The following is a 16,206-nucleotide window of genomic DNA, read 5'->3' as shown; positions in this document are numbered from 1 at the left end:
ATTTGTATGGGCATGTCTTTCTTTAATTTTGGGAAATTTTCTTCCATGATTCTGATGAAGATCTGGTCCATGCCATTATCTTGGGATTCTTCTCCTTCTTGTATGCCTATGACTCGTAACTTTGATCTTTTTATGGTGTCACATAATTCATGCATAGTCCATTCTTGTGATTTCTTAAATTTTTCATAATCTTTGTTTGAGTGGTCCAGTTTGTCCACTTTGTCTTCCAGTCCTGATACTCTTTTTTCCATTTCATTCATCCTATTGGTGAGGCTTTCTCCTGTCATTTCTAATTGGCTTACTGAGTGTTTCACTTCCTTCTTCATTTCAGCCTGAGTAGTCAATATTTCTAGCTCTTTTCTGAATTCATTCAGAAGTTTATCCCTATCTTCCTTCAGTTCTTTGATTTGTGTGTTCTTTAAATTCACTGAATTCTTTTATCATGTTTATAATTGTTCTTTTGAGTTCCATGTCCTGTATTATCTCTAGGGGGTTCTCATTGTACTCCTCTAGAGGACTATTGGTATTTGGTGGGGATATGTTATTTTGGTTTTTCATGTTATTATTTTTTTCTCTGTGATTTTGACATGTGAATTTCTTTTGTAGTTTCTGATTCTTGTGTGAGACTCAAGCCTTCAAGTTTAGGTCTGCTTCTTTTTGTAAACTTTATGTGTCTTTGTGGTTTACTTTTTGGGCATGAAAAGCTGGTTCCTCTAAGCTTTTGATTTTATACTGGCTGGCCAGATTGCTTTTGTCTTCAGGAGTTCCCACAGAGGCCCAAGTCAGATGAGGATCAGATGCTCTCAGGCTTTCTCCTAATGTCTGGATCCCTCCAGGAAAGATGTTGGCCTCAGGAATTTTGGGGTTGGACTGGCCTGGGAGCAGGGCCCAGGAAAGATGCTTGTCTAGGGCAGCTGGTGGCGGTGCCATCCAGAGATGCAAAGGGAGTTGGGGGTGGGAAGTGACCCCAAGGTCTCCTGAGGACTGCACTGAGGAACTGGGTTGGTCTGGATGCAAAGAATCAGGAAGCATAAAGGTCAGCCCTGGAGTCCAGGAAAGAGGCTGTTGGGTTGTACAACCCAAGGAAGCAGAGGGAGGTGCAGGTGGGACCAGGCCCCGAGGGCTCCTGGGAGAGAGGCTGGGGGTTGTGCAGACCAGGGAAGCAGAGGGAGGTGAGGGGGAGGGCAGGCCCAAAGTGCTCCTGGGGACCCCAGAAGGAACTGGGTTGGTCTGGATGCAAAGGATCACGAAGCAGTGGTGGTTCCCCCAGTGTCTGGGGCACCAAGACAAGGAATGGGACAGTTCCCAGGCTAGGAGGAGAGAGGGACAGAGGAGATAGAAGGGTGAATGATGCTGGGGGAGTCAAGGCATGGAGGGTGCCATCCACTTACCCGGAGAGAGGCCTGCGGGTCGTGCAGGCCCAGGGAAGCAGAGGGAGGTGAGGGCAAGGCCATGCCCAGAGGGCTCCTGGGGACCTGAAATGGAACTGGGTTGGTCTGGATGCAAAGGATCACGAAGCAGTGGTGGTCCCGTGCCCCCCCACCCGGTGTCTGGGGTGCCAAGACAAAGAATGGGACAGGACCCAGGCTCGGAGGAGGGACGGGTGGGGGAGATGGGAGGGTGAATGAGGCTGGGGGAGTGGGATGGACTTACCCCAGAGAGAGGCCTGCCTCTTTCTAAATTTTTAAAATTTTGAGACAGGGTCTCACAAAGTTGCCCAGGCTGACCATGATCTTGAGATCCTACTATCTCTGCTCCTGAATAGCTTGGATTATAGGCCTACATGATCATTCATTCCTTCTTTTTTTCTTTTCTTTTCTTTTTTTTTTTTAAATATAAGACAGGGTTTCTCTATTTATGCCTGGCAATCCTGGAACTCACCATGTAGACCAGGTTGGCCTTGACTTACAGAGATCCACCTGCCACTGTTTCCCAAGTCCTGGGCTCAAAGGCATGTGCCACCAGATCCAGCCTGACTTATTTTCTTAATTTCATTTCAGACCATTATTACAAGTCTGTAACAATATATTTTATATGATTTCATAAGCTGCAATCTTATCAAACACATTATTTCTAATAATTTTCTAGTGGATTCCTTAGACTCTTTCATGTATAAGATCATGTCATCTTTGTAAATACAATTTACTTCTTCCTTTCCAATCTATATGTCTTTTATTTCTTTTTCTTATCTGATCACTCTGGCTACAACCTCCATGAATTAGTTACTTTTCTTCTGCTATGATAAATCACCATGACCAAAAACAACTTAAGGAAGGGTTTATTTTGGCTTATGGTTTCAGAGAGAGTCCATAATGATGGGGAAGACATGGCAACAGGTGGCAGGAACGGAAAGCTGGCTGGTCAGATTTTCACCTACACACAGAAAGCAGAGAGCCAGAACAGGAAGTGGGGTGAGGCTGTAAGCCCTCAAACCCAGCCCCAATGATGTACTTCCTCCATTAAGACTCTACCTTCTAACGGTTCCATAACTTCCCCAAATAGCATCACCAACTGGGGACCAAGTATTCAAATACATGAGCTTATGGTGGACATTTCTCATTCAAACCGTCACATGCCAGTATAATGTTGAATGGAAATGGTAAAGAATGGACACCCTGATCTTGTTTCTGATCTTAAGGGGAACATATTCAATGTTCCAACACATTAAGTATGCTATTATTGTGGGTTTCTTATAAATGTCTTTTGCTTATTCCTAGTTTGTTTGCATGTTTTTTTATTATGAAAGAGTGTTGAACATTTTTAATCAAATCTTTTTACTGTGCCTACCGAGATTGATCATGTTTTTGTTTTTTACTCTATGAGTAGGATGCATTACTTTGATTGATTTTCAGATGTTAAAACAATCTTGCATTTGTTGGTTCAATCCCACTCAATGGTGGTATATGATCCTTTTTATATATCACTGGATTTCTTTTGCTAATATTTTGCTGAGGATTTTTGCTTCCATGTTGATAAGAGATAATGGTCTGTACTTTGTGTTTTTGTCAGTATTGGTGTCAGAGCAGTGCTACTTCCTCTTCTATATTTTGAGTTTGTAAAGAATTGGTGTTAAGTCTTCTTTAAATGTTTGATGGAATTCACCTGTGCTTCCATCTGTGCCAGAGCTTTTCTTTGTAGGTAGTTTTGATTATTAATTCAATCTCTTCAGTTGTTTTAAGATTATTTGATGTTTCTGTTTATTCTTCAGTAATTTTAAATTATTATTGTTGTTGTTGTTATTGTGTGACCATGTGTGTGTGATGTGTATGCGTGTGCCACAGCAGATGTGTGGAGGTCATAGGACAGCTTTTAGGAGTCAATTTTCTCTTTCCACCACAGAATTTAGAGATGGAGCTGAGGCTGTCAGATCTTTACTTTAAGCTGCTGAGCCATCTTGCTGGCCCCACCTTCAGACATTCTTTCTAGGAATTTAGTAATTTCATCTAGGTTGTCTTATTTATTGGCGTGCAATTGTTCACAGTATGTTCCTTTGTAATCCTTTTGCTTCTATAAGTTCAATTATAATTTCCCAGCTTTCGTTTCTGAGTTTAGTAATGGGGGCCTTCTCTCTCTTATTCTTGGGCACTCTAACCAAGATTCTTTTGAAATCCCATTTGGCTTCCTTCTGCCTGTGTTTGGGCGCCTAAGAACATATACACATGTACTTTACAGACAAGAAATTAGTCTCCTCATTCCTGCACGTGTAGCTGTCAGCCTGAACCCCAGTGTATACTTTTATGTTCCCTCTGCTGACTGAGGCAGACTCATTGTGAACCAGCATCTTTAGTAAATTTATGGCTGTGATGCACAGGGCTGTCACAGTCCTGTCTCTCACTGTGGGAATTAAGCTGCAGCTTTTTTAGTATATGGCCCTCAGCCAAAGTGGCGCTCATTTCTGAGTAAGTATAAGAGCCTGGAACAGAGCTGAAGGCATCAGGTTCTGGCCAGCAGGGACCCTCAAGCAAAGCATTATGGGTAGGTCTGGGGCCTGATCTTCATGAGCATTGTCTGCATTGAGTCTTGAATGGGAACAGAGGCAAGGAAGAAAAGCCAAGACCTCCAACCATTCTGACCATATGTCTCCCTGGTGGCAGTGCCCAGTACTGTACTGTCCTAGTTGGCAGGGACTCAGATGACAGGTGGGAAACTCAGGAAGATAGGAAAAGGCATTTGGGATTTTGGACAAGTTCTGATTCTGACTGGTGTTCGGTGGTGCCTGGCCCAGTTGGTAGTTTTTCCCGTTTTCTCTGCAAGCCCCAAGCCTGGTGCAGGTAAAAGCATTTATTTATTAATTAGCTCAGAAAATGTCTTAAAGTCCATTTCAAGATCATTTCTAAACTAATGGCATGTCTGTATCTCTTGCAAGCAGGTCTCAATTTTAAAATGTAGCAAAGCCCACCATTTCCCTGGCAAGGAAATGGCAAAAAAGTCAACCCTTTGGGATGGATGTGTAGTAGGCTTGAAACTCAAATCAACTGTGACAGCTTCAGCCCTGCCCCAGGCTGCTGACTCCTGACCAAGAGGAAGAGGGAGCTGCCAGACTTCATGATTTCTGTAAACAGTTCTTGAAAGAGAAACCACACACTTGTCCCTCTGCCAGCCCACAGCTTGTCCCCACAGCTGACAGGGCAGTCATTGTCTTTTCTCTGATACCCTAGGGCAGGGCTTCTTAATTTGAGCTCTGTGGACCTCTGATGGATCTATGACTAGAACTTAGGAGGCCTGTGAACTTGGGAGGAAAATTCATTTGATCTTTTTTTCCAGTAACCACAAACAGAATTTTAGTATTTCCTCAAAGTAGGAATGTATTAATGTATCTGGGATTTTATTACCAACAGAAATCACAAATATTTTCACATCATATTACAGTTGTTTTATCTCAGAAATCACCAGACTCTCATCTCTAGACTTGTCACTAATTCTTGTGATTTAATCCATTATATATAACTTTACCTACGAGTGCATGCTAGTATTAGGATGTCGGGCAACTTCACCTCTCTGTGCCATGTGTCTTAATCTGCCAAAATGGGAATAATAGCACTACCTACCTGATTAGGATTGTTGTGATGATTAATACACGTAGAGCAGTTGGCCCTGACACATGGTCAGTACTAACTAGGAATTAGCTATTTTCATCATTGCTGGATCATATTAATATGCTCATTAATATATTCCATTATTATCTCCATTTTTAGACAAAGGAAAGTAAGGCTTAGAGAAATGCAGCAATCAGCTCAAGAGCATGCAACAAGAGAATGGCAGAGCCAGGGTTCAAAGCCAGGTCTGTGTAATTCTCAGGCCCAGTGAAGGTCACTCTCCACTACACAGTGAAAAGAGGTCATGGCCCCCAGAGAGATGGTGCCCATCACCAAGGAGCTCAACTATGAAGGAGCACCCAGCTCTGCAAGCTCCTGTTTCCTTTACCCTGGGGTCAGAGCCTGGGTCCTGGCAGCCTGAGCAAGCTAGGCTCAGCCACCCATCCTCAATATGCCAATTAAAGAGAAACATAATGGTGATACAGATAGTGGCGGTTTTCATTGTGGCTACACTGAGAAGAGGAACAAATAGAGGTCCGGGGACCCCCAAGTCTGTCTTTAGGGCTACCAACATGAGGTTTCAGTTTCAATAAAGAGAAAGAGCTGTGTAGAAGTCTGCTGGGCTTCGGTGGTACATGGCTTTCATCCCAGCACTCAGGAGGCAGAAGCAGATGGATCTCTGTTGATTTGAGGCTAACCTGGTGGACATAACGATTACCAGGCTAGCCAGGGCTACAAAGTAAAATTCTGTCATAAAAAGAAAGAGGGGAGGGGGAGGGAGAGAGGGAGAGGGAGAGGGAGAGAGAGAGAAAGAAGGAAGGAAAAAGGAAAAGAGCTATATAGAACTGAATTATTCTGGTCAAGATATGGTCCCATCCATCATCATTGATACATCATAGCCTGGGCACTGGTCTGCCCTGCAGAGTGGCCTGATAAGTTGTCAGAACTGTGTGCAATCTCTTCCTAGGAGGTGGCAAGTTCCTCCTCTGGCTCACACCAGTGCTTCAGCCTTTCCCTTCTTCCAGCATGGGATTGCCGGGAATTTTTTAATTCTTTTGGGTCCATTGTTTCAAAGGGAGGGGCCCAAGTCTCTCATTAGACTACCTCCTGTCTAGATGGTTGCAGGTCTTATTGTCTCACCTCGAACTTTATGTGTGGGGTGGGGTGGGGTGCCCAGCTTCATGTGCACACCAGCACCCTTCAGCCAGGTCTTAGGGACCAGTCCTCCTTCCAATGGCTACTTACTAGCGATGCACCCTTCCTATTCCTGTTCTCATACTACACAGAGCCCTACAGCAATAAGATCATGTTGCAGCCCTGGACCACCCCTTTCCTAGATGGAAGTGCAACCTCATGGTCCATGAGTACAAGGCAAAGGGGAGATCAGAAGGGCAGAGTTGTTTGAGGAGTAGTGGTAGTTTCATGTAGGACGTAATCTTTGAGCTGCTCAGTTTGCCATTAGTGAGGAATGTTTGAGTCCCTTCACTTTCCCCTTCTTTTTCCTCTCCTCTTTCCCTCCCTTCCTCTTCCTATTGAGACCACCCTTTCCATCCCTATTCAGAAGGGTCTCATTTAGTGTACAGGTTAGTTTTGAACTCCTGGATTCAAACAATCCAGCCTTAGCCTCCCAAGTAATCAAGACTGCAGGCTTATGTCACCGATTCCCAAATTTGAGTTTTAAAGCAGAAGAATGGGATGTGCCAAGGCCCAGAGGCATGAAAGAATATGGTGTGTAAGAAGTGTTTCAGCGCGCCTGGAGTTCAGACTGACTAGAAGGAAGGCATATGGCATAAGCAAATGAGTGGGCATGCCTGCTTATGGCAAGATAGTGAGGAATGCCAGAATCAGGTCCAGGAGTCTTCTCAGGAAGGAGAGCCATTGCAGACAAAATCTGAGATCAAAGGACATACACACACACACACACACACACACACACACACACACACACCACCCCACCCCACCCCACCACCACCTAGGTACATAGAAGGTGGATTGATTAAAAGGAGCAGAGATTTGAGACTAGTTAGACCAGCAAGGAGCTATTGTAATAGTCTAGCAAAATGATGACACGAGGTGAAATAGGGGGACGGGGAATCTGGACTGTCTAGACTGTCTGACCTGTTCCATACCAGGGCCAGGTTTCATCTCTGTGCAGTAAGTAGGGAGAAAGACAGAACTGCAGGGGCGCTGGCCCTCCTTGTTTCAGTTGTGTGCAGGTCCTGTGAGGTAAGTCCTTGCTGCCCACGTCATGGCCAGGTCTTCACACCTCCATTTTGGCCTTTCTCATATTAATAGCCAGTGCCCTACTTCCCAGCACATACCCTACCCCCACCCCATTAGGAGGGTTGCCGAGGTAAGAGGCCCCTACTCTACCTCTGTGTGTGGCAGGCAGGAAGGGGGAGGGGGTGTAGGGAGCAGGTCAGGGCCTGCTCTCTGTCAAAGGAAATATTCACCCTTTTAAGCCTTTAAGACTGTTTTCTTCCAAGTAGGTCCCACAGTTACCAAGGCAACTGAGAACTCTGGGCTTTGTGTTTCTGCGCAGGGTCCCTGGGGAGAGATGGCCTGCTGAGCTTTCCCTAGTCCCAGCAGGATTCAGGAAGTGGTAGGGGAAGGTGGAACCCCACCCTGTATAGGGGTAGTTTCTCACCTCATCCCTTAGGTGTTTATCCCCTGGAGGAAACCAAATTACCCCTTGCCCATAACCATAAGCCAGTTCTGGCCTTGGAGGGCACAGGCTTCAGATCCAGTAGGCTGGACTTCTCCTGGAAAAAAAAGTCTGTACCCATCCTATGGCCCATCTCTCTGTGGATCTGAGGCGGGTATCAACTTACATCAGACCATGGTCTTATACATATATTTCTCAGTCGAGTACTATATGTTAGAAATCTGTTTCTGGCCTGGTTCCTGCTTTGGGAACTATATGGGAAGGCTTGGGAGCAAATGTCACTTAGGCTACCTAGTCCCGGCAGCTGACTGCCATTAGAATTGCCTAGGGAGCTTTTCAGAAATGGGAATCATGGAGATTCTGATTCCATCGGTATTGTTGTGGAGGGAGGATAGGTAGAGGTTATGAGTGTGGGTTCTGGATGTCACATAGGGTGACCTTGAGCCAGTTGTCTGATCTTTCTGATCCTGGTTTCCTCATTTAAGGATCATTTAAAGGACAGAATGAGCGAACAAAAGAACAATCAAGCAGAATTTTATCTGCCTTACTTCGTCTCTTGGGAAGAGGGGTGGGGGGACCCTCATTACCTTTGTCGTCCTTTTACTGCCCCCTTTCCCCCTCCCTTTCTTTTGTTCTGCTATTTCCTTATTCCCAACATGCAAAAGGCTGTTGTGAGGTACAACTCGGTTCCCTTGGGCTGGGCAGACAAGATCCCAGTTGGGCCTATCCACCTTGGGATGTCATCAGCAGTCCAGAAAGGCATGGGTGTCTTCTACACCCTGCCCACTTGCCCATGTACACTGAGGGCCCTATGCTCCCGTTCTCAGGGGCTCTTTCTCACAAGCTTCTTCAAGCCATAGCTCCTGTCCTCAGGCTTTTTGCAGGGTTTAGGTTGTCTTCTTTTTCTGGCTCCTGATTCCATTCCCATTTTTTACTGTAATCCTCTAGCCCTCTAAGCTTTGTTCCACCTACAGGTGCCCTTAGCAGGCCACCCCTAGATCTCTTTCCAGAGGCCTGTTAATATACTTTATTTTTCAATTATGGATCAAACTACTGCTGCTGTTCTGTCATGTACCATGCCATGTTCCAGCCTCTGTGAACTCAACAGTGACCAAACAAGCAAGGAGGGTATGGCCAGAGAGGGCAGGGTTGATCCCCAAAGCACCAGCAGCTGCGGGGCTGGCACATTGTTAACCTTTTCCTGAGTTTCCTCCACCAGCTCTCATTGGCCTTTCTACAACCTGGCCTTTCATTTACCCCTGCCTACAACATCATGAGAAATCCCAGGGCTGTTGAGGCCTTTCCTGACCTCCTGAAGCCTAAGAAGGACCCCCCAATGCTGGCTAGGACAGCTCATGGCCCCTAGTCTTTCAGGACCATCAGCCACATGCTTTGCACTGCCACTGCGTTTATCTGAGAAACGTTAAGTGCCACCTGGTTGCTCCCAGAGCTTCTAGACACAGTATACTATCATAGTACACTTGACCCAGAGACCCCCATGGGACCTAAGATTTCTGAGATTCGGGTTCCTTGATTCTAAAACAAGATACCATTACTGGCCTCTACAAGACAAACACACCTCTGTCTTGAGGGCTGTTTCTCCACTGGATTCCTACAAGTTGGAGGAGTGGGCAGGGCAGGGCAGGGCAGAAACAGAAGACAGGCCTAACCTGTTGGACAGTAGGACTAATGGACTGGGGACAGAGAGAGGCTGTCCTGGGAGCTGACCATGAGCAACTAACTGCAGGGCTGTGAAGGAGCCACTCGCTGTCGTTTATAAAGCAGTGGCTTCTAAGCCCATGTCCTTATCTTGAAGGTGCCACCCAGGGTGGTTATCAGAATGAAGGATAATGGTAGATCCCAAGTGCCTGGCACAACTCACAATTAAGATGGGTTCGAGGGGGGGTGTCTTGGAAAGTTGGGAAAGTCCCAGAATGGAGTACAGTTTTTGTTTTTGTTTTTCTGAACCCTGCGGTCTATTAGAAGCAGGAAGATCTTACTGGCAGGGTCCCTCCATGGCCTGCTCTGGGAATGTTACCAGAGCCTCACACCAGGTAGCATACTGGAGTCTTATAGCACCACCTAGTGTCCAAAAGCGGAAGGACCCTCCCTCTCCACCCTGCCTGCCTCCTCTCTTTAGCACTGTTTGTAGTCCCTGGGCCTTCATGTTTGCTCAAGGATCTCCAGGCTTTGGGCTAACCCAAATTGAACCAGGGTGCCTAAGAAGTACATACCTAATGCCTGCTGGTCCCCCTTTATGCTTGTTCAGTAACACAGACGGACACAATCTTACACACCCTTTATGTTTTTTTATTGAGGAGAGAAAGCTTTTAGCGTACAGAGCAATTTCTTATCTTCATAACACATAATACCACAGTAATAACAGTAACACATTTGTTTCAAAGGGGGTTTCTCTGGAGTCTCTGGGCATCCTTGGGCTACTCCCATACCCAGCATGCATTGCCCCCCACCCCCCACCCCCCTTGACCCAAGGAGGCACCCAAAGCCTCAGACAGCTCCTATAGCTGTCACATCACAGCAAATATTGAAGATCTAGGAAAGGAGGGAGAAGGTCAAAAGGAAACCCAAGCCCCCTCTGCCCCCAGAGGCCTGGAAACTAGCTCACTGCTCATGTGCTTTCTCCCTGGCTGAGGTTCAGAGTGAGTACCATGGGAACAGGCAGGGCCTGTGCTGCGGGTCCCTGAAAATGGGCGTGCAAGGCACCTGTCCTCTGCACTTCTCCAAAGCACATGGGCAGCAGGACCAGCACGTTGACATCAGCAAACAGGGTCCACAGCCTCAGAGAATAGCAGTTTCCCTTCTGGACTCTCTCCTGAGGAAATAAGCTGAAAAACAAACAACAATAATGGTCTTTACAGGGTTCTTTATTTCTGTCCCAGTGGGCATGGGGGAAACAAACAACTGAAGTGTCTAGCAACTCGGGAGGGTGAAATGGTTCTGTGCCACATGGGTGACAGCTACTGGAGAGTCCCACTACTGGAGAGCTTTGAGAAAAGGCAATGTGAGAACACACTAGAAATGAGCAAGTGGTACTTCTGTGTAGCAGGATTCCGAATGTGTGCATGTATGGGGGGAGGGTATTTTGTTCTTAAGTTTCCAAAATTTCCATGACTTTATATGTTACTCTTCTCTCTGGGAAAACATTTTAAAAGGTAGCAACAGATCATAGGAACAAACAAAATTGATAAGCAAAAGGGCATCTTACCTCCTGCTGATGAATAGAGATCTCACCCTAAACCAGTCTGAGGACTAGGTCTCTCTGTGACTCCTCTTCCTCCAGTTCCTTCCTCTACTTTTAGGCCCAAATCCTAGGGCTGGGCTCCTATCTTCAGACTCCCGTGAAAAAAAAAAGCCTCCATTTACTGTTTTCTTCTTCTGGCCAGACACTTGGGCTACATTTGCCCAGCTGCCAGGCACTGTGTTCAGCACCCAGGGGCAAGTTGGGCCAGTAGTGAATTTCGCTGCCATTTTGTGGCCTAGTCCATGTGTGGTTTTCACTGTAGAAGCAGTGTTTACTTGACCCAAAGTGAGCAACAGGTCTCTTCAGAAAGGCAACTGAGTTTGTACCCAGTAGCCCCAAGAGTGTCTAGGAGGCAGTTACCCCTTAAGCCTCACTGTCTAATTGAAGTGCCACTGCAGGCCTCAGGCTGACCCCCACGTGAGAGCCATGAAAGAGCTGGGCAGCAAGGCTGCAATGGGCGCAGTCTCTGGAAAATCAGCCCTCTTTTCTCCTCTCAGAACTGAGGACTCCTTTGAGTCAGAGGGAGTTGAACAGGCCAGCGAGGTCACCTCCACAGCCTTGAGGATAGAGTCTGCTCAGAATCCTTTGGCTGGGGGCTGCAGTTTAAGACCTGGCAGGGGGAGGAAGCACCTGTCCCTAAGGCAAGAGTCACTCCTTAGGATGTCAAATTGAATTGTGCTGTTGCTGCCACCTCTGTCTCCCCAGCTCCCCCAAATGCTAGCCCTTTAGGCAACATCTAGGCCAGATTTGCCCAAGCCTATTCAAGGGCCCTGGTGCAGGAGTCTGAGGGAAAGTAAACTCAAGCACTGAAAGTGGAGTCAGCTTGCCACCATCAGTCAAGAATAAATCTCAGTCAAGCTGTCCATTGCACATGTGGCTTTGCAAACTCTCACAGCACTATGGGTGGGCTCTTCTTCCAGGACCTTCTGCTGGAAATATGGCAGGAAACAAGTTTAGCTTCTAGGTACATTTCTTGGTGCTGTCCTGCCTGCTGGCTAGTAAGTGGCCTCAGTGGCATTAGGAGTTCAATGCAGCCTGTCCTTTTGATCATTGGGGCAGATCAGTGAGGCATTGGGTGAAGTTCTGATGAACCAGTCAGGATAAAACTGTTGAACACAGGGCAAAGAAACACAGGAGAGGCGAGGGCTAAGAACAACTAGAGGGGAACACAAGGGTGACCAGTGCATTTACAGGAACAGGCCCAGAAACTTGATGTCCACCTTGTGCGGAGCAGAATACATGGAAAGAGGGCAGCTGTCACTGACCTCTCCTTTCCCAGGTAGCCTTGGTCAGGCATATTTCACTCTCTAGTCATGGTTACAAGATAGTCTGGAATTCTGCAGGTCTTCTTCAGGTTCTGCAGGTCTGGAACTCTCTTAAGGACTGGTCAGTAGATGGGGCAGGTAGGGCAGCAATAGCAAAGGCAAGGGACGCAGTAGAAGGGTGTGTTCCCAGTAGCCAACTCACCCCAGCACTCACACGCGAATTCGGCCTCTAGCAGCTCGGTGGCCCCCCTGTCTAGGAGTAAGACGGAATAGCACCGGGGGATGTCTTCGAATTTGGCGTTGCCCCAAGCGACCTGCATGGTGAATCAGTGGTGGTGAGCTGTAGAAGGGTGAATTGGTACCTGGAAGGCCCTCCAGAAGTGGGACTCGATTCTGGTTCCTCCTTCTGCTCGAATGTATTATGGGAGGCGATAGGCCCAGGAAATTCTCAGCATGATAGCCAGAGCTAATTGTTTGAGTTGAAGTGTCAACAAGGATAGGTTCTTCCATCTCTATCAGCTCCTCATGTAGGCCATGGTGGTGGGCAGCATGTGCATGCATGTGTGCATGCATATGTGTGTGCGTGTGGTCATGCACATAAACATGCTCGTGCTGGATCTCCTCCCTCCCTTGCTCCTGCTCTGGCTCCTGGACCCTAACCTCAACTTCATCTTCTTCATCCTTATTCTCATCATCATCCTCATTCTTCATCTCATCATTCTGTTTCATCTCCTCCTCTTCCTCCTTGTCTTCTTCTTCATCTTCCTCTTCATCATCCTCATCATCATCCTCATCATCCTCATCTTCATCCTCATCCTCCTCATCATCATCCATCTCTTCTTCCTCCTCATCTTCCTCCTCCCTCATCTCTTGTGGGAAAGCCTTCATGTGCTTCCTCTGGTCATTCAGGTATAGTCTGTGTCTGCCTGCCTCTTCATCCTCATCCTCACTGTAGCACTCTATAGCTTCATTTTCATCCTCATTGGGATTTTCAGCAAAAGGGAAGAAGGCATTTTGAATCCCAGGGAGTGGGTGCACTGGCTTGGGGGCACGCACTTTTTTTTCTATCTCCACACACTCAAGAATCAGCTCATCCAGGTCTGCCATTTCAGTTGACCATAAGAGTTCCTTTTGGAAGAATTCCGACAGGCCTTTGAGGAATTGGTTTTGGAGGCGGCAGTCATCCCAAGACAAGAATTGGGCCAGAAACTGAAAAGCATCTGCATAGCTACTCAGGGTACAGTCTCCCTGCTTGAGCTTGCGGATGGCCTTTTTAGCTACCCGTGGGGGGATGGGGCCACAGAATTCCTTACGGATTTCATCCAGGAAGCGCGGGAAGTTGGCATGCAAGGAGCTTCCTTCCTGGGTGACTGAGATAGCCCACTCTCTAGCTTCTCCTGTGAAAAAGGAGATCAGAAAGGCCACCCGTTCCGCATCCCCTGGGAAATGATCTTCATGGTCTGCTATTAAAGTCTCTAACTGCATCAGAAATTCAGCCAGGTAGACTGGGTCGCCTGAAAAGGGCTCTATGTCAGGCCTCTCCAGCGGTGGCAGAAGGGGCTGTGGAGGTGGCTCCTTTGACGCGGGGGAGGGCAGCTCCAGCGGGGGCGGGCTGGACGACAGAGGAGGGTCAGTGGACTCATCCAGGTTGGTGTAGTCCTGGACCACGTTAATCAAAAGATCATCTGAGACATACTCGGGATCCGTGCGCGGAGGAGGCCAGCATAAGAAGGGCACCTCTTCCTCCGGAGTGGGATCGGTCTCAGTGAGCGGGAACTCAAAGTTCTCCTCAGTAAGGACGGGTACTATGGGCACCGGCCAGCGGATGTAGGTAGAGACATTGCCCCGCAAGGAATTAACCTCAGCTAATGCTCTTCCCAGCTGCAGGCCCAGATGGGCATTCTCTCCGCGAAGGGCATTTAACTCCTCTCGCAGTGCCACATTGGCCAGGCGGAGGCTATTGAGATTTCCTGCCGCGTCTGACATCTTGACTAGCTCCGGGGGGCTTTGGGTCTCCAGCAGTTGGGGGTGGGGGAGCTAGGGACCACGGGAAGAGGCGGAAATGTGGCGGCGGGCACCAGAGGAGACCGAAGTGCGGCGACGGGGCGCCAACGGGTGAGCCCGGGCCACACCCACAGGGGTGAGCACCGAGGATGCTCGGGGCGCGGGGCCTGGCGGCTCCGAACGGGACGCTTTACCTCTGGCAGGGGTAGCGGTGGACGGGCGGCAGCTTGGGATCAGGAGGCTGCAAGCGCAGGATACTGACGGCAGAGAGGACGGAGGCAGGCAGAGAGGGAGGGAACGGACTGCGACAGGATCTGTCGAGGAAAAATCTTGCGGAGCGCGATCCCTCGCCTTTTAAGCGAAGCCACGCGCGCCCCCCGCAGGGGCGGGACTACGGAAACCGCGGGCGCCCACTGGCTGCGCCCGCCACTCCCCGCCCCCGAGGCTGCGCTCTCACTCACTCTCTCCTTCCCTAGCTGCAGCTAACTCAGGTCGGGAAAATGCGACAGCGACTGCCCACTCGAGGTCGTCATGGCGACAGCCAGTGAACGTGTTCCTCTCCTCGGGCAGGCCCCCGAGTGTGGAGGAACTGCTTCGCGAAGCGCAGCTCAATCTCCAGAGCCTGTTGCAAGGTACTGAGAGGGAGGGGGGCTGCGGCCGGAGCCCAGAGGAGGCTGCGCAGCAGCAGGAGGGAGGCAAAGAAGAAACAGGGACCAGCGAGAAAAAGAAAACAGTTCCAAACCTATGGAAAAACAAAGCACACATTCTCCATCTCTCTTTTCACCTTTCAGACTGATTGATGATGCTAAGATTGTTTCCAGGGCTGTTGCTCCCTACCTTCCTGTTCGGTTCAGTAGTCCATGTGCGGAAAGGACAGAGGCAGAGGAAGAGAAATGGGTCTAAGCCCTTGAAAGAAGGGAGTGGGAAACGCCCTCAATGGAGACCCACATTACCCACAGCCCTCCCGTTGTCACATCCCCCACGCCTTGGAATCCTGGCATCAGAAGACAAAGGGGACGGACATCCCTAGGGTCTCCCAATGTGGACTCCACTCCCCCTGTTCTTGCAGTTACCTCCCAACTACACTGAGCTTCCCCACGTGAATCATATCTCTGAGCTGGAGGTATAGTTCAGTGGTGGCATGTACCTAGTATATGCAAGACCCTGGGTTCCATCACCAATACCACAAAAGTCATATCTCATATTACTCTTGGGTTTTTCAGAAGCACCTGGCACAGCATCCCAAGAGGTACCCAGTGGATACTAAATGCACAAAACGCTCTTGTTTCTCCATATCAAGAAATGTTAACTCCAGTGGAGAACAGAAAACAGCTGATGGGCCTCCCAACTGGGATGTAGCTATAACCCATACCTCCCTGCACAGAACAGTGGTGACCTTAGAGAAGCAAGGTACTGAAGGATACCATGAACCCTGTATTCAGACAAAGAAGAGATACCGTGCAGGGGAAAAAAAGAGCTGGTGTGCTGTGTTATCACCATGAGCAGAATTGTGACCAGTGAGCAGAAACTTCTCAGAGGAAGGAGTGTCCTACAGGTGTCTGCCCTAAGACTGAAAAGGCACCTGGAAGGGCTTCTGAGGAGGGAGTCAGAGCATAGAATAGAGATATTGAAGCAAAGAATCCTGACAACAAGCCCCAGTTACAGATTCTGAGTATGTTCAAATGTACACAGAACTGTGAATGTTTGTTCTGAACATTTTCTTCATTTCATCAAAACCATCACCAGTCAAACCCATTCAAATCTTATACCTTATTTTCTCATGTTGTCATTGAACTTTGCCACCTTCTATGTCGCTGTCTTCCTTTTTCTTACTTTTAGCCTTCCTAGACCTGATCCCACCACCCACAGTGGAGCCAAGCCTAGAAAAGATCAAGTAGAGCTCTTTTGACCAGGCATGGTGGCACAAGCCAATAATTCCAGCACTCAAGAGACTGAGGCAGGAGGATCTTGAGT

The 16,206-nt window shown here is 48.1% G+C and overlaps 2 protein-coding genes across 3 annotated transcripts in view; one reads left to right on the top strand and one right to left on the bottom strand.

The window, feature by feature from the left end:
- Positions 1–16,206, top strand: part of Nhsl2 (NHS like 2) — a 153,862-nt gene that overhangs the window by 126,001 nt on the left and 11,655 nt on the right. For both annotated transcript variants that reach the window (XM_029557440.1, XM_029557439.1), the window contains exon 2: positions 14,709–14,864. The gene's annotated coding sequence lies outside the window, so the exon portion shown is untranslated. The remainder of the gene's footprint in view (positions 1–14,708; positions 14,865–16,206) is intronic.
- On the bottom strand, positions 10,000–14,353 carry Rtl5 (retrotransposon Gag like 5). The gene is made up of 2 exons (XM_008855559.3): positions 10,928–14,353; positions 10,000–10,547 (listed from the first exon to the last, which is right to left on the bottom strand). Exon 1 carries the CDS (start codon positions 14,212–14,214, stop codon positions 12,439–12,441), a length of 1,776 nt encoding a protein of 591 aa, XP_008853781.1. The 5' UTR covers positions 14,215–14,353; the 3' UTR covers positions 10,000–10,547; positions 10,928–12,438.

Source organism: Nannospalax galili, unplaced genomic scaffold (assembly GCF_000622305.1).
Source record: "Nannospalax galili isolate Female #2095 unplaced genomic scaffold, S.galili_v1.0 scaffold747, whole genome shotgun sequence".
Classification (NCBI taxonomy): Eukaryota; Metazoa; Chordata; class Mammalia; order Rodentia; family Spalacidae; genus Nannospalax; species Nannospalax galili.
The sequence above is the reverse complement of the archived record's forward strand: the minus strand, read 5'-3'. Positions and strand labels throughout refer to the sequence as shown.